Raw genomic sequence first — 24,847 nt, 5'->3', positions numbered from 1 at the left:
AATATATTTGTTAAACAAAAAGTTTAAACTGATTTTTTAAAATTTGTACATATTTTTTATATACTATTAAATAACTATTTAATATTACTTTAATAAGCAGTCTTTTCTATTCATTTATCCTTAAAAGAAAAATTCTATGATATTTTACTCGAAACACAACTTTCTTCATCTATAATTAACAACTAACTTCTTTTAGACGTTGTTCTTTTTCATAGACTATATTTTTAACAATAATGCAAACAGAATAAACCCAAGCAAGTGTCATTAGAAGGGACAGTAACTGCGTAAGGTATTCCAAAAACCTGAATGTATTTACATAGTTAGACTCTTATAAAAGCATATTTTGTTTAAAAAGTGAATTTATAAACAGATTAACTTTTTTCACTACTATTTAAGAACATTTAGCTTCTTATAGAAGTAAAACCAGTGTTATTTCTTTAAAGAAAGTGTTTTTAGAACTTAAAAAAAATTATTTTGCAAAAATTAAGTGTTTACAAGTTAATTAGCCAAACTGTTTAATTACATAAAACAAGTGTTTTTTATAAGTAAAAGTGAACAAAATCAAACTCATAAATACTTTTAATAAAACTTTTTTTTTCAAAAAAATACATGAGAAATGTTTCTACAAGTGAAAAAGTAGTTTATATTTATTTTATTAAGTTTATTAAAAGTAAAATGTTAATTACCTTTAATTACAAAATTAATGATAAATTCTAAAAATCAAAAAAAATAAAGTTAAGTGATCTAAGCAAATTACTTTTTTAATAAATATTAATCTAGTTCAGTATTTATCAAAAAGAACGTTCTATAAACTTTTCAAACTAATTTTTAATTCATAATAATTAGAAACAAAACCAAATTGATATAACAATTATAGATTTAAAAAAAATAATCCATAAACAATATCAAATCTTTGAATTATCCATATTCAATTTTATATTAGCTTATATTAAAGTAATTTATTGCCTATGTACTTTCATTTTTTCAAGATTAATAAAGTATTAAACAACAATTAAAAAAACAAAAATTAACAATATTTCAACTAGTTTAGCCGAATTAACTGCGATTTAATTTAATTAACTTTTAGAATTTTCTTGATAAATTATTGGAATTAATCTGTTTTCATGTTCAAATCAACTCTCATCGTCTGGTTGGCTAAAACATAAAGAATTAGTTCATCGACAATTGCGTCATCGACCACTCTCTGTTACGTCACACTCACTCGTCGAGCGAGTAGCAGGGGTAGGGGAACTCCTGCATCCACACCCCGTGGTAGTCATCGGCAACGCCCAGCTCGTCGGCGTATTGTGACGTCACAGCCCTGTCCACCAGATCCTGCACCATGAGGAATCCTGTCTGGTAATACTGCTGCTGGTCGCTGAAGCTTCCAGGTTCCCAGAAACTGTGTTGGATCAACGGGGTGGGTTATAATTTGTTTTAGTTGGTGGGTTAGTTGTTACCTGAGTGGGGTTTTTTTAGGGGGCTACTGGGAGGGATCTTTTGGAACCTGTGGAAGTCTTTGTTGATTTGTTCAACTATCTGAGTTGGCGGTGATGCATATTTTATTTAATATTTTCGTAGTAATTTAACACAATATTAATTTATTAATTCAATATGCACCACCGACAATTCAGAATAATTTACGCGCGAAACCCGCTTTTATTTTCCCGCCGAATTTCGCCGTCGAAAACGGCCGCATTCTCACCTGTCGCTCCGGTAGCAGGGGTAGGGCATCTGCTGCATGTAAACGCCCGGAAGTTTCACTTTATGGGAATCCCCCATCCAGACACGGTTGATGGCTCTTTCGACCAAGTCTTGCACGAACAGGAAGCCCGAGGTGTAGTACCTGATCCTTGGGTCGTTTGCCCGCGACCCAGGCTTCCAAAAACTGAAGGGGTCGGTCAAAAGGGGTAGGTTTAAAAAAAATAACAATTATAGTATTTTTTCCTAGTTAAAGTTTGTAAAAGTATTTCAATAAAATCTACAAACAACATTTTTCTTTTTTTTTTACAAAATAGTCAATTTATTAATAGTAAAGCTGCACGGGTTTGCGAATACTGGGTAAATTTTTGATAAGATTTCTTAATCTGTTTAAAAAGATGGTAGTGAAGTGGAAATTTAGTGAATCTTATTTACATAAAAACCTTTAAGATTAAGAAAAAATAATAATTTCTGATAATAAAGAAATAATTTTATGAACTAAGTGTAACTTATCTTTAGTGTTAATTAACTTTAAACTTTTCTAAATGTCTAAATACATTAAATTTTAACAAAACTCCAATTGTTTAAAAATAGAAAAATTTATTTGAATTTTTTGATTAAACTTCATTGACTCTTACGTTATTAAAACTTTTTAATAAAAATATTTTGACTTTCTTTTTAATAATCTAACAAAGAAACTTCAAAGTCTAAAAAAAATCATTTTCTAAACTAACTTCAACTTTTAAAACTAATAGTACTGCAAACTAACAATCCCTGTATGGAGTTGGTTTTGGTGACGGTTGTCGCGTCTTGACGGATCTTGTATTTTATGAGAGGAGGAAGGCTTGTGTCCGAATCATCCAACTCGAAAACCACCCCTGTAATAAAAAAGTTCAGAATATAATCATGTGTGGGAGTGTAAATAAAACACATATAACCCTGTTATATATTTGTTTCACTGCAAATTGAATACATATTTATGAAAATGTAATATTAAATCATTCAGTTGAATACTACCCCTGTTGTGTAATTGTTTGACTATATTTCTAAAATATATGTAACCTGTGTTTAAATTTTGTATAATTTGAATACTACACAATGATGAAGATTATAAAAGTAGTAAATATGTGAGTAAAAATATTTTTAATTAAAATACTATCCCTGTTATAAAGATTTTAACAAAAAAAAGTATGAAAGTAAAAATCACATTCGAATACTTTCCGTGTTACATATTTGCTTAATGTAATTTTAAAATTATTACTTAGAGCTTGGGTATTAGTTTTGAATTGTCTTAAAACAATTTAGTTAGTAGGACCACTGTTAATTCATTGTTAATAAATATTAATAATAAAAGATTCTAACATCTGCACAAAAAAACAATAGGGAAATATTGAACAAATTTGAACTTTAAAAAATTTTCTTTACTAAGTTTATTACAAACTGTAGTCGTTTTATATTTAAAAATGTTGTACCCATTAAAAATTTATAAAACTACATTACCATTATTAAATTTTTTTTTTGTTATAAAAATCTAAGCTATAACTTCAACTTTATTTTCCAAATAAAAAGAGAGTTTGAACAATGATAATTCATTTAAACAACAGTATGTAAATTGTGTGTGTGTGCTTTGATTATATCACATATATTTTATAAGCTTTGCAAAGAATTGTTGTTTCCAACAAGTTTACTGGAAAACTAGGTAAAACAAACATTATACAACAGTGTCGTAACAAGTTTACACAAATATATTGTTTCAGAGATAAGAAAATTTCAAAAGTTCGAAAACATTTTGTTTGATGAGAGATACTTTTCGTTGGTTATGTAACTGGAAAGCAAACAAAATGACGGTGATGACTAAACATCTTGCTAAGTAAATATTTCAGTAAACTTTGCAACTAAGTACAAAATATTTCAGAAGCTAAATTTACCGTGGATCTTCCTAGAGTAAATAAAACACGATGTAATAAAATTTTGTTTATTTTAAGTTTTAGAAGAACTTGTGATTTATTTTATTTGGATAAATCGTTTCTTAACAGTATTATTTCCTTACAGTTTGAAACTTGTCATTAAATGCTTCGCAGAAGTTTAATTTACGTTAACATTTCCAAAGTAAACAAGACAATAAACTTTGTTGTTTATTAAACTTTAAAAGTCAATTTTTATAGAGTAACCGTTACAAGACAAATATAATTTGACTTTATATAGGAAGTTCAACTTAGAATAAATTAAATTTTTAGAAGAAAATATATGTAATTAAGTTGTGTATGTTGTAAGTTTTCAACACTTGTACTGTATTCGTAGACAACATCATTTAACAACAGAGATATACTTGTTTTTTACTGTATAAAGTTTTATTGTTAAAAGTTTTTAGTAAACAAAAAGACTTTTTTTGAAGCTTTTATAAATTAAAAAACATCACTTTATTTAAACAAAATTTATTTAAATCTCTTTTAAGTGGAAAAACTAAATTAAATCTTTATACAACTTAAATAGTTTAAATCAAAAGATTCTTAAAAAAAAACAACAAAAAATTTCTAAAAAACAATTACCAACAAATTTATTATTTTATAATTAATACAATATGAAAACATGTATAAAACTTTACAACTAAACCTAACCAGCCCACAAGGTATTAAGGTAAAATAAAACAATATGATAATATATATAATAATCTTACCGGCCCACAGTTCATTCTGATCAACCAATGCCATACTTCTATTGACCATGTCATATTCTGTTTTGTGTCCTTCAAACTTATCCAACTCCAAACAGCTTAAAATCTGAAAATTAACATGTAAGTAAACTAAACAAAAAAAAAAGCCTGTTATCTATAAATCGTTACTTTTATAGAATTAGTAAAGTGTAGATATTCAAACTATTAATATACATAGTGAACAACACGTACCAGACTCAAAAATTTTAAAACACCTTATTTTTTGGTAGCGAAAATAAATAAGAAACTAAAGGCTCTAAATATTTTTGTACGTGTATTTTAATTTCCTTTTATTAAATTTTTATTCAAACAAAAAATGATAAAACACTATGAAAATTTTTAGTGTAAAAAAGCCCTTTTTTATTTTTTCATTAAAAGAACTATTACATCCACCTTTGTGACTCAAAACTCACCTTGGTGACAAAGAGCACCAGTTGGTTGATGTTGGCGTAAGTTGAAGCCAGAAACCCTTCAGCACTGCCCTCATTGGTCAACATTTCCCGCAACCGTTCCAGCTGACTGCGTTGCACGCCTGATCGCAAAAAAGGTCTAATGGAGTCGTTGTCTAGCAACAAGTCCAACATATCCTGTTTTTTATTGTAGTGTTTGTGGTTGTTTTTTTTTTAAGGTTCAGAGTTAGTGTTTGATTTTCGTTTTTTTAAACATCATAAAATATTTTTGTTATGCATTATTTTTGGTAATGAAAACTAAAGTACAATCAACATCTAATTAAATTTGTTTACTTAAATTTGTTAATGAAACAAAGAAAAGCTAATCAAGTTTTCTTAACTAATAGCATACTTTTTGTAAAACCATACTCGTATTATTGCAATAGCATAATACCGCTAAATACACTACAAAATTAGCAAGGTTTAATAAATGATGTTTTTAAATTTAATTTTTATACCTAACAATTTATTTTATTCTATATTAATAAAGAAACTTGTATTTTTACATGTAACAGTAGACTTAAATACCGCATTTTACTTCTTACGAATTATACTTGGTTGGCTGCCGTATCAGACAATCAGCTCAAAGTCGAATAAAAAACAAACTTTGAATTGTGACGTGACAAGGTCCGATTCAACGAACTCTGTCAACTTGGGGGCGAGCTCTCGTGACCAGGTGGTCCCGAACTTGGCGAGGCTGCTGATCGCTTCAAAGGAGGAGTTTGCCTTCTTCATTATCTGCCTGGTCAGCGGCGTGTCTGGCGTGTACGTTATTTTTCCTGAAAAAAATATTATTTCACTTACAGATAAGCGTTTCAGAGGTTTGTCTTTGCGAAATACCTATAAAAAAGCGTGTAAGAAGTCACCTGTGTGGTGAGTGGGGTAAACTAGGTGGGTACTTTATTTTTATTGTAACTGAAATAATTTATTTAAATATCATTAGCTGCACACTTTTGAAAGTTTAGGTTTAAAAAGTATATAAAAATGAATGTCGTATTTTACCTTCATGTATAAAACCAATAGTTTTTGAATAATAAAAGGTTTAATCTTTGAGAGCTCGGTGCTTTGTTTAATTGCACAAACGTTACTTTACCTATTTTTTATTTTATGTTTAGATTCGAATCAATTTGTGGCTTTTTTAGTTATTCTGTGTATCTATATAGAGCTACACCTGTAAGTCGTTTGCTTGGTAAAATGAATCAAATTAAATCAATGTTATTAAAAGTATGGCTTATTGTAATATAATATTTACACATGTTTGCTCATAGAAAGTTTTCCAAATTTTTAGTAAATATTTTAAAATTACAACGACCCATTAAAACTTTTTTCTAAAAAGTGTCTTCAAAAAAAAATGTTCTAGTAAATTTAGCAAACTTTTTGTAAAATACTGCCACCTTTGTTCTATTGTATTTAATATCTTCGTATAAATTTATTTTTAAGCAAAAATTGTATGTTTTTCACTCTCAAGTTAAGTGCAGTGAATGAGATGAGAAATTATTCGTAAATTTTATTAATTAAAAAAAAAAACATAGTCTTTAAACATTAAAAAAAAAAAATTATTTATCAACTGTAACGTAAAAAAATAAGAGCTTATTTAAGCTATTTTTATACTTTTTGATTAACAAAAAAGTGCTTTTTCATCCTAGTATTAGTCATAGCATGTTTGTTTAATTACAGCTTTGATGAAATTTATTGTTATGTAACGTAATTAAATTACCGAGTTATTATAAATTACTGCGTAAATAAATAAATAAAAAATATTGAAACCAATACGTTTTGAAAAAAAAAAATAATAAATTTAATCCAATATGTTTTGGGTTTGTATTAATTAATTTAAAGTAAAATTTTAAAATAGATTGTGATTTATGATTAAGGTGAGATTTATTTTGAAAGGTATACTGTTTATGCGAAAAAGTGTTTACACCAATTACTTTGCACTTTTTTAGAAGTTAAAAGTATCAGATTTGATAAAAATAATAATATAACATTTTAAAATACAAATAAATAATAAAAGATATTTGAGCTTTGTATTGCGTTGGACATCGCAATCAAATAGTTTTATAACTTTATATATTTATTTTAATTGTCATCTGAACAAACAAAACTGTTCCGTTAAACTTTGAAAACAAATAAGAACGAAATCGTTACATAACAACTTTGATCTTTTTATTTCAAAAAAATAATCAAAACGCTTCAAATTTAAAAAAATTAAATTAAATTAAACAAAATTTATACCGTGAAAATATTACAAAAAAAACTATTTAGTTAAAATCTATTTGACTATAAACTAATAATAATAAAAGTACAAACCTAACAAGATAGGCTGAAAGGTGTCCCAAAAAAACCTCGTGTCTTCATTCGTGGATAGGTTTCCAATCAAGTTTGTACAAAAGTTTCCATTGCTGTAATTTTGATTGAAATTTTTATTTGCTAAAAGATGATTTGAAAACCTAAGATTAACGTATTAAGATTGAAGTATTTGTGCGTGATTGTTTATAAATGTAAATTGTGTTGCATTTGTGTGCATCTTTAAAATACAAATAATAACACATCAGATATTTACTTGAGATGAAATGTATCTTTTAAAACATAATTCAATATATAACAACTAACAGTATTTACTAAAAAACATAATTCAGTATATAACAACTAACATAGGAGGAAGTACATCCAAAACACTGTCTCTACTCTCACTAGTAAACATTTTTGTAAAAGAAGAATAAGTAGAATTGGCCGGGTGACCACAAAACGTCTGTTAATTGTAAATAAACAAATTAAAAGAGTTCTTTGTATAAATAAACAACTTAAACATTTTTAGCTTACCTTAACATTTAGTAAATAAACCTTATGGCTAATATTTTAAGTTGAAATTGCTTTCATTTAAAATAAATATATGGTAACAAAGTACACTTAAATGCTTCGTACTATCTAAAACTAGAGTATTAATGTTTAAATTTATTTTATAGTGTTAAATAAACTCTTTTTTAAACAATGCAATAAAAGATATTCTTTCCAACTTAAAAATGTTCCTACAACTTTACACTAAACCACACGACTAACTTGTTTTGAAAAATCTTTAAAATTTACAAAAAACAGTTCTGAAAACTTACAAGCACATACTTAATACTAACAAGTAATACTTCATAATAAATTTAAGTCAACAACTCACACTGAAGGGGTCAGGACCGGATCCGAACAGACACTCGGATGCGGATCCCGAAGAACAAGTTGAAAGAGTTTCAATCAGGGGACTTATTTGATCCGTGATGCTCGAATAAGAACCCAACAAACTGATCGCGTCTGCGCCTAATGTGCCCTGTAAATTGTTTTTATTTTTGTCAAATCAATGTATTAGAATATATTTTTCTATATTTTGTTTCATTCTAAAGTGTTTGTTTTGTTTATATGTTTTATTAGAACTTTCTTTTATAACCAACCTCTCAAGTTTAATTTATTTTTAACTAAACTATAAAAAAAATAAATAACAGTTGAAACTAGGTTAATCACAGAAATAAACAACAACTACAAATGAAACAAGTAAACTTACCGTTGTGCGAAATTCTTCCAATACTGTTGGAATTTTGCTCAGATCAGCCAGCATAGACGGATCAGTTGACAGTAAAGACAGAGAGGAAATTAATCTGTAAATAAATGTTTTACGATATTTATGAATAGAGTAAATTTAACAATAATTAGGAGCAAATAAAACGAACAATCTAACAACATATATAATTTTTAACTGAACCAGCACTTAAAATTGCAGATGGAGGTTTACTTAGATAAATGAAATAAAAAAGTAAATGTCGAAGTTTAAAAATACGGGAAAAATAATACAGAACAAATGCCTATTTACATAACAATTCCGTACTAACCAAGCAAATAAAAGTTTACTTTAAATCAACTGAATCATAACTTTTTTATATAAATATTTTAGAACATATAGGATTAAATTTTGTTAAAAAAAATACAAGCATCTATCACACAAGTGGATAGGCCAGTCAAAAATAACAAAATAAAGAATTAATATAAGTAAAGAATTATTCTAAAAGTGCTTTTAAACTTACCCAGCAATTTAGAAAAAAAGTAACTTATTGGATCAATTGATAAAAGCAATAAACAATAAAAATATTATCAAACTTTTAAACACAGTAAATAAAAAAAAATTAAAATAAAAACATCTCAAACCCATCGGTGTAGGCAGACGTCTGCGGGTTGTTAATTTGCCCGGGAACTTCGGAAGGTACCTCGGTGGGAAAGCAGGGGTTCGACAGGTCGCAAACGATCGATTTCATCCAAGGGTAAACCCCCGCGCTGGGCATCGCTCTCGCTGGATAGTGACCTGAAATGGGGGCATCAGTTTGATAAATTATATTTTGTGCCAATTTTTTTTCTTTTTCTGAATTTTGGAGTCCCTTTTTTTACTCGTTTGATTTTAAAGTCAATTATTTTTACTCGTTTACTTTTAAACTAACAAAACAAAGTATCAGACAAAATGTTTAGCTTTTGATAAGTAAAGGTAGAGAGATTTTATGTGGTTACAAAATTAAAGTAAACAAAACAGTTTAGTTTCAAATATAATCACTTAAAAATGCATTAAAAAGAACCCAGTTATGGGATGTTTTAAACATTTAATATGGATAGTTTTTCAAACAATACTTTACTCGGTTAATTCTAAAATTACATAAAAGTACTTAAAAAAGTAAAATTTACCTTAACACAATAAAAAACACTCAATCAAGCAAGTAGTTAAAAATACTTATTTTGAATATAGCACTAACTTTAACACTCTGAAAAACTTAAAGAAAATATAAAACTAGATAAAACAAAATTAATCAAACTAAATACTCTTAAAAAATATTTTTTTTTTATAAAATCCATTAAATAAACAATAATAAATTTAAATAAACTAACACTCATCAACATTGGCAACTTCTTCGCTTTTTCTTATGGCAACCATAACAGCGAACAAAAAAGTTGGCCATATTATCTCTATAAGAGTTTTTATCTGAAAAAATGTTAAAAGCATAACTCAACTAATATTTTATCTGGAAAAAATGTTGGTCGTACTACCTTAACTAGTTTTTTATCTATAAAATATAAAACTTGTTCGTATTATTTGAACTAGTTTTTGTATCTTCATAATTTTAAAACTTAAACACATAGTTTTAAGAGTTTATTTACTTTTAGTGATTAAAATGTTATCCAAATAACAAAAGATACATTCTAGTCTTTAAAGTATTAATTTTTTGTAGTATTTTTTGTAAAGAGCACTATAATTTAGTATTACGTATGTATACCTTTACTTTATAACTTTAGTTAACGTTTTTAAACTTAGTATATTTTGTATATATATCTATCTTTTTTTTAACAAAATGTCTTTGAAAATATGTAAATTTTAGACTTGCAAAAGATAAAACCTTAAAATTATTTATCAAAAGTATATACTGATTTATAGTGCTTTTTTAACTTGGTTTTCAAAATACATTCAAGTATTCCTAAACGTTTAAAAGTTAGACCATAAAAACATTTTAAATACTAGTTGAATAAATAAAATAATAAATAATAGTTTAAAAATGTAAATTCTTAATACACAGAATTATTAGAAGTAGTTTAAAGGTTAGATGATTTTAAACAGTTAAATCAAAAATTTCACGTGTAAAAATCGTGCATAAAAATTATTTTTAAATATCAGGTATTTATATAACTTCAAAAAATTAGGTGTTATGATTTCGGTAATAAATTTTAAAAATAAAGTTTAGTAATGATGAGTACATTTAACTTACAGGGTGCCTTTTTCTAAGAATCCAATTCTTCCACAAAAGAAGCTTCAGTTGTTTCCAAAACTTACCCATTTATTTTCTTTTTTGTTGTTTGTTTCTTGGACTTTTTACTTATTAAATTAAAATTAGCAAAAATTCAACTCTATTAGAAAAAACTTTTGATTACATACAAATATTTAAAGCATAACATGATATTTATTATTCTTGTTTTACATAATTCAAGCATAAAGTTAGTTTAAAACTAATTTATATTACACTTTATTACAAAAAATTGAACTAAAAATTTTTAGTGGTATATATTAATTAATATTTTAAAACAAACATTTTATGAACAAAAAATAATCATTTAAACTAAATATAGACGCAACTAACGGCTGCCTAAATTAATAAACTTTAAAAATTTATAAACCTTTTTTTGTTAAAAGTACTAACACTGATTTAAAATATGCAATAAAAACAAAGTAAACTAGCAAAAACATCTTATATATGTAAAAATTTGAATGATCTATAAAATTTAACTGTGTATTAGGTAGTGCAACAATTATAGCAAAATAAAACAATAGTCAAAACTTATGTTACTCAATCATCAGCAGAAACCTCACTTTCAAGTACTTTTTCAGAGTCATTGTATTTTCCAGTCAAAAATATCTTCTTCCTCAAAGTTGCAACCGGCATGGGCATCTGCTTCAGAGGCCTCCTCGACATCTGATTGTTCACTTTTATCAGTATGCTCAATAAATCTTCAACTTTGTGGTACTTCTGCAAACACTCTATCAACGTGCTGATGAACCACGACCCCTCCGACTTGCTCCTGTAGGCCAAATAACCAGGCATGGTTGAGTGGGCAATGAGAAAGTCCGCCTCCAGTGGAACGTCTGTGATGTTGTGGAAGGATGGGGAGTCGTGCTCAATGTCGGTTCCCTTCAACGTTGTCTTGCAAGATCCCTCCATGACGCTTTCTCCCTGGCAAGCTTGAAAGAAGAAGATCTTGGGCTTGTTGAGCAGTGATGGACACTTGTCCGGTTTGAACAACTTGCTTATGTTTGGGATTCCAATTGAGTTGCCATCGACTCCGTAGACGCAGCCCTCAAGACCATGAGTCATTATGAAGCAGACAAAGCAGTCGTTGTCACTGTGGTCAAACTCTGAGTACTCCTCCAAAACTGAGATCATCTCCTTTATGTCCAAGTTTTCATGCACTCTCACCTTGAAGCCTAGGCCATTGAAGAAAGTTGAGATTGCTTCAACGTCTTTGTTACTTCCCTCTCTGTTTTGCAGGCCAACATTAGGCAGCACACGACTGCTCTCATTCTTAAAAGATCTGGCTGCTTCTTCCTTAGAGTTAAAATCCACAAACTTCTCATTGTTTATGATGACACAGTATCCGTATTTTTCTATAGTGTAAGAATCACTGTCTACCATGTCTTCAAAAGTTTGGCTGCCTAAAGTGTTTGGGTTGATGTTTCTAACAATGAATGATTCATCACTAGACACAGCTTGTATGTAGGGTGATGGGCTAGTAGTTTGAATGGGGACTGTTGTAGCTTCACTGACTGCTGTTTGTTCTTGACTGTAGCTGCTGGAAGACTCTTGCAAGCATCCTGCTTCAGTTACAGGAACTGAAAACCTGCAATTTTCTTCATTGGCTTCTACATCATGGGTGGATTGAACTGTGTCCACAAAACGGTACCCGTTAACATAGTTCTGATTGGAAGTGGAAGCCTGGGATATGGTGAGATGCTGAAAGTCACCTACCGGTGATGACCTGATATTGCTGGATCCTCTCAGTCTATCAATGATTCTTTGGTGGTTCTTGTTAGTCAGAATGCCCAGAGCCTGATGGAAAAACTCCAGGTCATCGTCGGAGAGAAGATCTTCTTCTTGCAGACTTGTGATGAATGTTACCGGGTCTATTGAGCGCTCAAAGTTGTAAACACTCATCTCATTTTTGCAGTAGTTTCTCAAAGATGCAAGCTCCGATGAAGTCAGCTGCGTGGCAACTTTGAAACAAGCCAGTCTGTACGGTGAAAAGTTCAACCTTTCACCGTTGTGCATGAAGTTCCTTTCATAGTCATGCCTGTTCTTAACACCAGGAAGCTTCTTCAGCAGGTCGTTTCTGTGCACCCTGTACAGCACTTCGGCCAGGAATGACATGTCATCAATGTCAATGTAGCCGTGGTCTTCCAGGTACTGGATGAAATCTGATGGTTGAGATAAATCCCTGCCTTGGGGGATGAGATCACTGCACAGGAATCTCATCAGTTTTACATTTTGGTGGCTGATGCTCTGGCTTATGTGGTGCAACAGAAGCTTGAAGTCATGGTGACTCATTACATTGGAAGGCTTTTAATCTATCTAGCCTGAAATAAAAAAATATTGCAACTTAAATTTATTTTGTCTATTTTTGCTATTAAATTTGAATTTTTAAGCAACTTTCTAACTTTAAAAATAATCTTTGAAAATATACTAGGTTTCTTGTTTAAATTTCTAGCTTGTAACAATATAATAACAATATAACAAACAAACGTTCAGATAACAAACGCTTATTTGGTTTCACTTCTTTATAGCAGATCCTCAGGTACAACAGTTTATATTGCTTGTAACAATATACAATATTTTTAATGATATTTCAACAAAAAATACAAAAAAAATACTTATTACAGATAAATTTTAATACTACATTTAAGACATTTATTTATTAAAAAGTAGATTTGAATACTTTTTCAATTACCCTTACATTAAAACAAAGGATATAAAAACAGATTTTTTTTCAACCCATTTTAACTCTTTATATTATCTGAATATATATTCATTTAAAGTTTTGAAACAGTAACTTTGACTTAGCTTTAAATGGATTTTACACTAAATCTAGACTTCTAGTAAAAAAAAATAATTTAATTGTTAGACAAAGTTCAAAACTAAAACTAATTTATAGTCACTTAATTTAAGTTAAACCTATTAATAGAACTTTTGAGAGTCCTTGTTTAAAAAAAAAGGAGATGATTTTTTATTATTTCTCTACCATCTCATGTTGCAACACTTTTCATCACAAGATTTGTTATGCAGTTAGGTAAATAATTTACAAATGGTCTGACTTTGTTGACAAAGCATAATACTTGTATACGCAAACATATTAGCATTTGTAAACAACAAGTGGTAACCACCAAATTTGTTTTGACAGTTCATTTAAAATTATTACAATTTACAATAAGTCATTAAAATAACATTACCATTCATTTTATAAACAGCTTAAGTTTTTGTTTTTAAACTAGCACTTAATCTAAAGAAAATCTTTAGTAAACAATATATTAAAATCTAAAACAGCTTTGCAGTTTCAAACATTACTATGTATAATGTAAACTTACAGTCCATAAGTTTTTTTTTTGTGGTTTTGAAAATCAAACTAATTTAATTTAATTAACATATAAGCATATTATTATAAGCATATTATAAGTTAGTTACATATCCAGATAACCAAAATCTATAATTAAGTGATTTTTTGTTTTTTTAAACATAAATAGATATCATACATACTACTGATTGAAACAAAAATTCTGAGCAATAAAAAACTAGCCTTTGTTTTTTTTTAATTAGGCAATGTCAGTCTGTGTGTTTTAAAAATTTCTAAAATGTAGAGTGTGTTGATAACTGAAAAAATTTGTCTATTGGTTAAATAACCTATAAATACAATGACATATAATGTAAACAATTAAAAATAATAAAAAAGGATAACTTTACAAAACCAAAAAAAAAACTTTGATTTATTCTGATTTGTTCAAAAAAGTTCAAACTAGTTTAAGTTAGCCTAAGCAACACTGTATATCTATAAAACTTTAAATATTGATAAAGTCTAAAGCTTGATAAAGATGTTTATAAGTTTAAATTAATTTTACTTTAAAAAGGTCACTTCAAGTTTAAATTACAAATAAATTAATACAGTTTACATTTGTCAAGAATCAGATATAACATATAAATGATTAGCATAAAAATAAGTCTTACAAGTCTTTGAACAACAAAAAAGCACTCAAAAAGTTTAATATAAGTACCTGGTAAAAAAAATTAGTTATCAAGTCATTAACCACAAATACAGTTTTATGTCTTGACTAGGACTATAAGTTTTTCAAAAGTTATGTATTTTACATGTGAGATTTTATTTTTGCTGTTCACATCAAAAGTTATGATAAGTGCAGAAAAAACTGCATATTTTAATTTCTAATATCAACTTCTTTGTTATTTGAAATAGTAGACATAGACAACATAAACAATAATAAGGTTAATTTTTTGATTTTATATATACTTAGCAAAATAGTGAGCACAATAGCTTTTATCAGTGAGCAACTGCCAAGTTTTTTTGATAAGTTAATGGTTTTAGTTAATAAGTTTTTTTAAATTCATGCCACAGTGATGTTGTGCATAAAAAAATTTAATAGTTTTATAATATCTTTTTTTTTATATAAGCTGAATAATCCTCTTGGTTGTAGTTGGTTTTAGAAACGTGTATAACAGATATTTGTTTTAGAGAAGTTGTTTTTTTGTTTTATTAATATTTTCTTTGTTTTAATGTTATCTAAATTTTGACTAAATTTACTAATTTTTGTTTAAAAAAGGTTTCATAAAATTATAGATGATTTAATTTACTTACTTGACTATTTTAAAGTACTTATTTTTGCAAATAAAAAAAAGTACTGATGTTTTTATACTTAAAAAAACTAAGTGTTCCACCTAATATTATTGTTTAAAGTACATCAAAATTAACCACATATTTTTAAATTTTATATATATATTTAAATATTTAAGAACTTTTAATGTAAAGTTTTTATTAAAGCAAAATGACTTTATTCACTTTGTATACCTTGTTAAGGTTTTTTAAAATAACTAAATTTTTGATTCAAACACCTGTAACAAAATACAGTATTCAGTTTTTATTAAAATTAATTACTATTTTTCTGAAACTTCTGTTGTTGGAATTGAACTTGGTTTTTATATATGAGTAATAACAGTATAAAATTCTATTTTATCGCTGCATATTTTTTTCAACTAATTAAATTGAGTAAGAAATATATTATAAAAGCCTTTATAATTAATATTGACAATTTTTTGTTTTTTTTTTAAGTATTTTTTAAATATTTTACCATTTTCAAAGTTTATTCAACGTTATTTTAAAAACATTAAAATCTTTTGTTACAAAATAAATTTGCTATGTTTTGAAATAAAGTTTTGTTAATTTTTTTTTTAATTATATGCTTAACAAACTTAAATACCTTTTTGTATAATTTTTGTATAATAAGTATTTCTTAATATTACTTTACTTCAAAGTATTAAAAACATTAATTATTGATTGTTTAAAACAAAGCTGGATTTTTGGTTTACCTTGTAAAAGTTTAACATCATCCAAGATTTATAAAAATCTTAAAATATCCTATTAAATGCGAAAGCTGAATTGGTTCAATAAACTTTTACAGTGTTGCAATAAAATAATTTATTTAGGTATTGTTTGGCTTTTAATTCTCCTAGTAAAAAACATGTTTCCCCCTGTGGGAGTTTCCCTAACTAAATATCTAGTCGAAAAAGTTTTACAGGGCAAAACTAAAACTCAATCAAAAATATGTTTACTAAAAATAGTTAAATAAGAAAAAAAATAGGTTTTGAACTAAATTCATTAGAAAAACTTTTAAGTAACCATATTTTGTTTAAATAATTTTACATGAAACTTATATATACTTTATAGTTTTATTAAGGTTTCTTAACTGCTTAAACCGAAGTTTTATCTTATTATAGTCCACAATTCTAGTTAAAAATAATGTCTGTAGAAGTAAAAATAAAATGTTATACCTTTAGAACTTCATTTTTATTTTAATAGCAACTAATTAAAAGTATTTATAATAAGTTACAAACTAGTTACTGTTTTTTACAAGTATAAAATTAAAGTTTTTTAGATTTTATTTACTATATTTCAAAAAAAATTCTAAAAACTATAATTTTTTATTACTTAAATTTTTAACTCATCTTTATGTTTTAAAGAACAAAGTTGACTGATATTTTTTTAGTAATTTAAACATCGGACTTTATTTTATAATTTTTAATGAATAAAAGAACACTCAAATTATTCATTCCAATATATTTCGTCAAATTCTCGTCAGGAAAATTACAATTGAAACAATACAATAAAACACAACAAGTATATATACAAAAGTTATTAGCCAAACCTTATGGACCACATAAATGCCCAATACTGTTAAAACTTCCATATATTGGTGTTAAATCGAAATTAATTGAGAAGAAAATAAAGGATATAACAAGTAAAACATATCATGCCGTGAATATAAGGGTTCTATTCATGTCAAACCCAATACTTCAACGTTCGGGAAAAGACCTAATGACAGTAGTTTTCAAGTTAAATGCTGCTGTGACAGCAGCTACATTGGTCAAACTTCTCGACACCTCACAACTAGAATAAAGGAACATGTTCCCAAGTATATCACTTCGTACATTAAAGACAAAAAAGAAGAAAAGAGTATTGCAGTCAAAAATGCAATAAAAAATCTGCGATAACAGAACACCTAGTGAATAATCCAAGTTGTGGAAAAAAGTTTGCATTATCTAATTTCAGTGTAATGCGACAATGTTCAAATAGATTGGAATCAATTAGACTTGAAGCCGTTTTAATACATTTATAGAAAACAAATTTATGCAAAAAGAAAGAATTTGACTACACCTTAGCCTTATTTAGTTAAGACCATTTTGTGTTGATTTTAAAAGTTTATGTTGATTAAATTTTTGTTGATTACATATACGTTTACTTAATTGATCTGTTAATTAATTTGTAAAATTTTTGTATACATACTTGTTGTGTTTTATTGTATTGTTTCAATTGTAATTTCCCTGAAGAGAATTTGACGAAAAATATTGAAATGAAAAAAATTGAGTGTTATTTTATTCATAAAAAATTATGAAACTCTTTTATACGCTTGTTTACATAGAACTTTCCTATATTCATGAATAGACCAAAAGAAAAATCACAAAAAAATTATTAATATTAGTATGTAAGAGGTATTTGAGAATTTAAACGTTAAAAACCTTATAGCACAATTTTTATTACATTATTTAATTTATTATTCTTGTAAAGATACCAGTAGTTTATTGAAAAAAAATGAAAAAAATTGGTCAAAAATTTTATGGTTTATTGACCTGGCTGGATACGCAAAAACACCTCTCGGTCATCGAGTTGCATACCCAAACTTAATCAAAATTATAATGAGCTAACAATGATAAAAAATAATGAGCGAAAAATAATAAAGTAAATTTCGAAACTTTCTAATGTAATAAAATGCTTATTAAGTTTAATGGGCTTAATTTTTATTTAGTTAATTTACCTTAGTTGCTTTAAAAGTGAGCTGTTCCTCTTAAGTTTTTAACAAAAAGCAGGAAAATTATTTCTAGGTTTTTTATATTTAGGTATTGAAAAAGACAAAAATCAAGGAAAGCTTAGTATTGGATATGTAAGAAAGAAGTATTTGAGAAACTTAAGTATTAGTCTAGAAGTATCATAGTATTATATCTGTTAATAGCTCTATATTCTTTTATTCTTGTGTAGCTATCAAAGTTGATTATGATACTTTCCCATTGTAATAAGTGTTTAATAAATAAATAAAGTTTTTCATTGAGTTAATACAAACGTTAGTGGCTTACAAAAAGAATTGTTCCCTTAGTTTTATTTTATTAGTAAAACGATTTTTAATTCCTGAACTTTATACCTTATATCAAACCTATAGATTGTGACAAGATATTTGCGTTTACATCTAATAAAATCATAAAACTCTTGGTAGAATTTATTCAATATTTAATCTGTATATTTTCGTTCATTTGGTACAGCTTAATAATCAAATAATTTATGTAAACAATTTTAGGTTGATTTCTATAGCATTGTATCTAAGTAGAAAACACATATATTTTTATTTTAGTTGTGTTTTATTCTGAGAGTTCAACGAATACATTAAAATTTAGTGCAAAAGTTGTTGAATAAATACTTTTTCAAAGATAAAAAAGTCTTATAAAATTAAAGATAATTGTAAGAAAGTTTGTTATATTTTCGATTTAATCATTGTTCACAACATAATTTACATTTTTCAATGTAAATACATTTTTGATCTCTGTTACAGTTTATTTTTAGTTTTAAAACGCGTGTAAATTAACTAACATCATTTTTTATAAACTAACATTAAAGTTTAAATATGTACAGCCACTTAAGTTTTTGTCAAAATAGTCGTATCTTAAAGTAGTAATTAACAAATAACTATTAAAAAAATTATACTAAGTGTGGAAAAAAATGTTATGTTTAAAGAAAAACGTTTATCATAATAGGTCTAAGATTTTTTTTAGCTTGAATGCTAAAAGACCTGCTTGCTGTGTGACTCAAAAGATTAAAAGACACTTTTGTAAAAAATTGATTGAGATTTCGTTTTATGCAAATTAGATTCCTCAAGGCAATCATTGTTCAACAACTTATTCATGGGTAAACAATGGTGATGCTTTTCTCAACAGTTGAATTCAATAAACAGGTGGTTATGGAATGAAGTTAAGAACCAATAAGTAAGTGATTTTTAAAATTTTTAGTTATTTTCACAACATGTGAAATAATCTTTATAAAAATAGTATTTAACTATTATTTGTTTGAAATTAATATGTGCTTTATTTTTACTAAAAACTAAACAGTTAATCTACTAAAGTATTACTAATAGTATTATGCAAAGTGTTATTTCTATTACTTATCAAACTTAAATCGATCTGCTGTGGTTATTCTTATAGAGGCTGGTTTAGATTTTTGTAGTTGTTTATAAATATGTACTAACTAATTATTGCAACCTAAAATGCAAGTTTTAATGCTTTGTAAAAACATATAAAAATAAATTTTTGATTTCATGATTATTGATTATATGTGTTTATGTAATGAGTATTCAGAAAAAAATTATAAATAGTAATTTTTATTATATTTTGTAAGATTCACTCAAAATAAACCATTCTTGTCCTCTTAAACTGATATACTGTTTAATAAAAAAGTCTAGTAAAAACTGGTGTTATGAAAAGAGAGATGCTCATAAAGATTAAGAATTTAAAAATAAGTTATTTAATTAAACTTTTTTAAAGGTTACAAACAATAAGGTGCCATTTAATCTGGAATCCTGAATAACTTTGAATTTGGAAGTTAAGGCAAAAATTCCTGAATATGTTATTTTTTTGAAGAAACTTGTACAACTGGAATAAAAATCACTAAAAACCTGGTAATACCAAAAGTTTTAGACAATTATCTCTGTAAAATGATTTAATTAAGGTTTTAAATACCTATTGTGTACAATACACTTTTTCGTGTTACTTAGAATTTTACTTCCAATCAAATATATTTAAAGTAAAATTATTGTTTCATTTCAATATTTGTTTACTATTTACAACACTATTTTGCCTTTAATTTAATTAGTACTAAAAATGGACAAGAAAATTGCTAAAAGAGACATTATTAAAATAGTGGCCAATTTTCTCTAAAACTACATTTTGATTAGCTTAAAAACAGTGCAAATTGAGGCCTTAGGGGGATGAGGTTAATACTTATTTTACAACTTGATCTTATTCTGTTGAGTCTAACAGTGATAAAATTAGACAGTTGTTTAAATTTAAAGTTTTAAAATCTATTTTCTTGTTTTTTTGAAATTAATACCTTAAATTTTTCTGAAGTGTTTCTTGCCAGGGTGACTACTAAACCTGGAATTGGATAAATTACTCTGAAAAACCTGGAATTTTGTACGAAAATCACTAAAAATCCTGAAAAAAAAGGAATTTTAATCAATATTTACATGTAAAATTTTGATTTTACACTAAAGGTCTATAATATAAATATAATTTTTTTTGTCATCAAAATGTTTTTTTCTTATTTAACACATTTAGAGTGTCTTTTTAATGTTTAAATACTGGTTAATACAGTTTCTTACCTTAAACTTAATTTATACTAAAACTAGACCAAAAAACGTGTACTTTAAAAAACCTGAAAAAAAGTCAGAAAATCCGGAAGAAATTTTTCAAAAACAACTGGCCACTCTGTATTTAGAAAAATCTGTAGTAAGGAATTTTTTATTTTTTTTGTTGCACAGAATAGAATTTTGTTTTTTTCTCAAATTTTAGTTTTCCAATTAAATTTATTTTCTTTTAATAATTTTTTATTAATATTACAAGGAATATTGGAAAATAACAATAATCTCGTTAAACATTTGAGGGGATAGATTTTTAGTATATTTTAATTATTCACTGTTTTAGTTTTCCCTCCTGTAGAAATCTTTTGTACTCTTTGGTTTTAGTTTGCTTTACATCTTATAAACTACTTTAAATATTAAAAAACTGTAAAAGCAACTTGTAGTTTAGTTAAAACTCTAAAAAAAGATCAAGTTGTAAAAAAATTGATTAACCTCTCCTCATTCAAGTCCTAAAAATAATTTTAAATCTATAGTTTAATGTCAACCTCTAAACATATAAATTTTCTTTTTCTTTTTAATTAACTTTTTTAAATTTTGTTACTATTTAAAACTGAAGTTTTCAATTTTTACTGTAGTCTTGATTTTTTAATTTTTACTATTAACCACCATGATTTACACTCTTTTATTCATTATATAAAAATGAAAATAACATACTCAAGATAAATAAGCTATGCAATTTAAATTTAACAAGCTTTAGCAATACAGACCACTGCTCAATATACAATAAACTAAGATTGTATTAGAAGGATAAAAGGGTAAAGAAGTACTTTTTAAATATTGACATCAGCTCTATATCAGGGTTTCTAAAGTTGGGCTAAAGGGTGGGGGTTTAGTAGTAAAGGGGCCAAAAAGCCTAAACTTACACTACTTGTTTTTGAGATGATGATTGAAGAGTAAAAAAAAAGTCTTAGGCGTATTTAAAGGTAATTTTTTGAGAAATCTTGTCAGAGGGGGCCAGAGCCATTTTTTATTTCTTCTAAGGGGACTTTAAGAAAAAATTTTGGTAAACCCTGCTCTATACTAAAAGCTGAATTTCTAAATATGACTATGTTTGCAGTTTTTAGAAGACGTTAAGTTACTTTATTCACTCTCAGTTGAGAACTTACTGTGCTCCTAATACCAATTTAAACTCACCAAATTTTATCTCTTATATCTCAAAAACCGATTTTAATTTTTTTGAGCTTTAATAAGTATCTTATAATTGAGATAAAAATAATGTAAAAAAACAAGTAATATTGTTCCTTTATGAGCTTTTAAATAATGTTTAAGTCCCTATTCTAAAATACCTACTTGTTAACCATTTACAAAAACTTTCAATGAAAAATTATTCTCTTTACTTTTAAGGTAATGGTATACATTAAGAAATCACAATTGGTTAATATTTTGTAAGTTTGTTTCTTAGCTTTGTAACACTAATTTGGCTAAATGAACTTCTATGCTTGTAAATAAGTAAAGTATTAAAAAAGATAATTATAGTTGGCTAACTATGGAAAAAGCTAACTATATGCAAAACTCATTCTTCAAAAAATAATTAATTTGGTTTTTAAAAATAATTTTTCAATTTTTTAAATTTCTATTTACTAGTTAATTCATCATATGTGTATAGTAAATATAAATACATTGATAGACTTTTTTTTTTAAACTTTGGTTACAAGACTTATGTAATAAAAAATTATTTTAATTTAAAATGTATATTTAGTGCTCAAAATTTAATGCACTAGGCCAGGGCTTGGCAGCCTTTTATAAGTCGCGCCCAATTTTTCCAATAAAAATTGCTTGCCGCACCTTATGTAAAAGTGTACGCAGGCTACAGTCATAATTTTAAATATGAAATTTATAACTTTAAAACTATATATTCTTCACAACAGAGGTCAGAAAAATGCATCTTAAGCCCAAATAATTTCGGGCCATGATGTTCTTCTAAAAACCAGATCTAAAAACAGATGATGTTGAAGAGGCAAGTTATAGCGTAATTATAATTAAAGCTTACATGTTTGCCTTTAAGTAAACTGTGCTGAATATATCATATTTATTAAGTTTAATAACTACTCTTTTATGTATGTTAATTTTTCAGTAGTCAAATTTTTCAATAACTTAATATAATTTTTTTTTCAATAATAAGTAAGTTTATCATAAAGGTCATATAAGATTTTTAAGAGTAGACATAGTTTCAAAGTATAGTGTGTACAACTTATTTATGTAGCTGTTAAGTATGTTAATAAGTATTTTGTTATTAAAATGTTGTATACAGTTTTAAAATACTGAGAGTAGTGTTACAGTTTGATTTAAAGTTAACAGATAATCTAAAAATCACTTGTAACTTTTAGAAATAGTTTATATTTTATTATTTTAATTGTTAATCTAGCAGAAAGTCTTAATCATGCAAGATCTCTTTAATATTAAAGTTTCAGAACCACTGATACAAATAGAAGTAAAAAAAATTTGAATTAATGTTAATGCATGATTGTTAAAAGTTGGTAGAATACTTTTTATACAATCAACACAAATATGAAATTTAGAACACTATTTTGATGTTTTTATGTACTTTTTGTTATATGTTTAGCTACCTTCTATAGTAGGAGACAAAGTAGTTTTGGTACACACATCAATGTCATACAACCAGCAAAAAACATCAAATAAAATACAGAACTCGCCATAGGCATAAACTTTCAGAAAAACAAGCATCAACTTTCAGTAGATAATTACAAGTAAAGTTTTAAAATCTGTTTTGTATAAGGCTTATACACAGGGTTGCCAAAATACATGGAGTCCTGGAAAAACCTGGGATTTGACAATTTAGGCTTAAAACCTGGAAAAACCTGGATTTTAAGAAATTTTGAATAAATAACCTGGAAAAACCTGAAATTTTCAATAAAAAATAAATAAAAAACCTGGAGTTTTAAACACTTTTTAGATATTAAGTAGTAAAATTTCGATTTGACTTAAAAATTTTTGTCATCATCAGAAATATTTTTTATTAATAAAAACATTTAATGAGCTGAAATTTTCAATAAAAAATAAATAAAAAACCTGGAGTTTTAAACACTTTTTAGATATTAAGTAGTAAAATTTCGATATGACTTAAAAATTTTTGTCATCATCAGAAATATTTTTTATTAATAAAAACATTTAATGAGCTTTAAGATATTATTCAATGTTGTTATACTATTTAACACAGTTTTTTACAAAACTTTTTTTTAATCTAAAAGTAGACCCTAAAACGTGTAATTTTTAAAACCTGGAAGAAATTTTGATATCCTGGAGAAAGTTTGCCAAAAACATTTGGCAACCCTGTATATAGTAATTCAAAAAACAATCTCAACAGTATATGCTACTTAGCATTAGATAAAGTTGATTAAGTTAGTCATTTTGTATTTATTTAATAAGTAAAATTTTAAACACTTAAATTGAATTTAAAACATTTTTTTACTTAAACATTTAACTAGACATGCAAATTGAATACAAACCAAACATTAGTTTACTATTACAATACACGATAGGGTTCATTAAGTACCTTTAATTTTTGTACATAATATGAGTTCTTAGACAAGGGACAACAAAAAAAGTAGTACCGTGCTTTAAACTTAAGGGCATAGGAGGATAAAAGACTTTTTTTTAAAACTAATGTTATTTTTTACATAATCAGAGACAAGCCACTTGTTACTTTTTACCGCTTGTAAAGTTGTAAGTAACTTTTGAAAGCGTTCAATTGATTATTTATCCAAAAAATCTATGTCTTCCCGAAATTTTGAGCAATTGTTTTAAATCCTTTACAGATTAATCTTTAATAAATTTTAAACAACTTGTATGAAACAGATTTGAAAAATATTTTTTAAAGATTTAACAAAAAAAGTTATTTATTTTTTAAATTTTGATATAATTATTTTTTACGGCGTTTTTTCAAAAATTCGCTTCTTACAAGTTGTTTGTTATGATAAAAGTACATTTCCTTAAATTTTGAATTAAGTTGCTTTAAAAATGAAGGTGGAGATAGAATTTTTGTAAACTTTTGAAAATTCTGAGAAAATCGACTTGAAATTTTTTGATTCCATACAGTTGTATTGAAATATTTAACAAAACTTGTTATATCTCAAAAGTTAAAAGAATTTTTTCCTATCAAAATTATCTTATAAAACATACTCTATGCTTTAAAATAAGAGTCAATGTTAATTTTTGTAAAAAAAA

At 26.4% G+C, this 24,847-nt stretch overlaps 2 protein-coding genes across 3 annotated transcripts in view; both read right to left on the bottom strand.

Moving 5' to 3' along the window:
- The window catches only part of LOC145839512 (phospholipid-transporting ATPase ABCA1-like), a 30,761-nt gene extending 19,977 nt beyond the window's left edge, over window positions 1–10,784 (bottom strand). For both annotated transcript variants that reach the window (XM_082947108.1, XM_082947109.1), the window contains exons 1-13: window positions 10,647–10,784; window positions 9,775–9,868; window positions 9,049–9,202; window positions 8,411–8,504; window positions 8,033–8,179; window positions 7,518–7,615; window positions 7,174–7,265; window positions 5,470–5,642; window positions 4,828–5,001; window positions 4,379–4,481; window positions 2,471–2,579; window positions 1,706–1,888; window positions 188–302 (exon numbers count right to left, since the gene is read on the bottom strand). In XM_082947108.1, coding sequence (XP_082803234.1) covers window positions 188–302; window positions 1,706–1,888; window positions 2,471–2,579; window positions 4,379–4,481; window positions 4,828–5,001; window positions 5,470–5,642; window positions 7,174–7,265; window positions 7,518–7,615; window positions 8,033–8,179; window positions 8,411–8,504; window positions 9,049–9,202; window positions 9,775–9,868; window positions 10,647–10,715 — 1,605 coding nt within the window. In that variant the 5' untranslated portion in view covers window positions 10,716–10,784. The remainder of the gene's footprint in view (window positions 1–187; window positions 303–1,705; window positions 1,889–2,470; window positions 2,580–4,378; window positions 4,482–4,827; window positions 5,002–5,469; window positions 5,643–7,173; window positions 7,266–7,517; window positions 7,616–8,032; window positions 8,180–8,410; window positions 8,505–9,048; window positions 9,203–9,774; window positions 9,869–10,646) is intronic.
- A 156-nt stretch (window positions 10,785–10,940) lies between these two features.
- LOC145839562 (caspase-8-like) lies at window positions 10,941–12,997 on the bottom strand. Its single transcript, XM_082947168.1, has one exon. The coding sequence runs from the start codon at window positions 12,972–12,974 to the stop codon at window positions 11,223–11,225; it is 1,752 nt and encodes a 583-aa protein (XP_082803294.1). The 5' UTR covers window positions 12,975–12,997; the 3' UTR covers window positions 10,941–11,222.
- Between the last annotated feature and the right edge of the window lie 11,850 nt (window positions 12,998–24,847).

This window comes from Thalia democratica, chromosome 6, assembly GCF_965202585.1.
Source record: "Thalia democratica chromosome 6, ktThaDemo2.hap1.1, whole genome shotgun sequence".
Lineage (NCBI taxonomy): Eukaryota > Metazoa > Chordata > Thaliacea > Salpida > Salpidae > Thalia > Thalia democratica.
The sequence above is the reverse complement of the archived record's forward strand: the minus strand, read 5'-3'. Positions and strand labels throughout refer to the sequence as shown.

Excerpts from the sequence above, each read along its gene's own strand:
- LOC145839562 (XM_082947168.1), bottom strand. The coding sequence starts at position 12,974 with ATGAGTCACCATGACTTCAAGCTTCTGTTGCACCACATAAGCCAGAGC.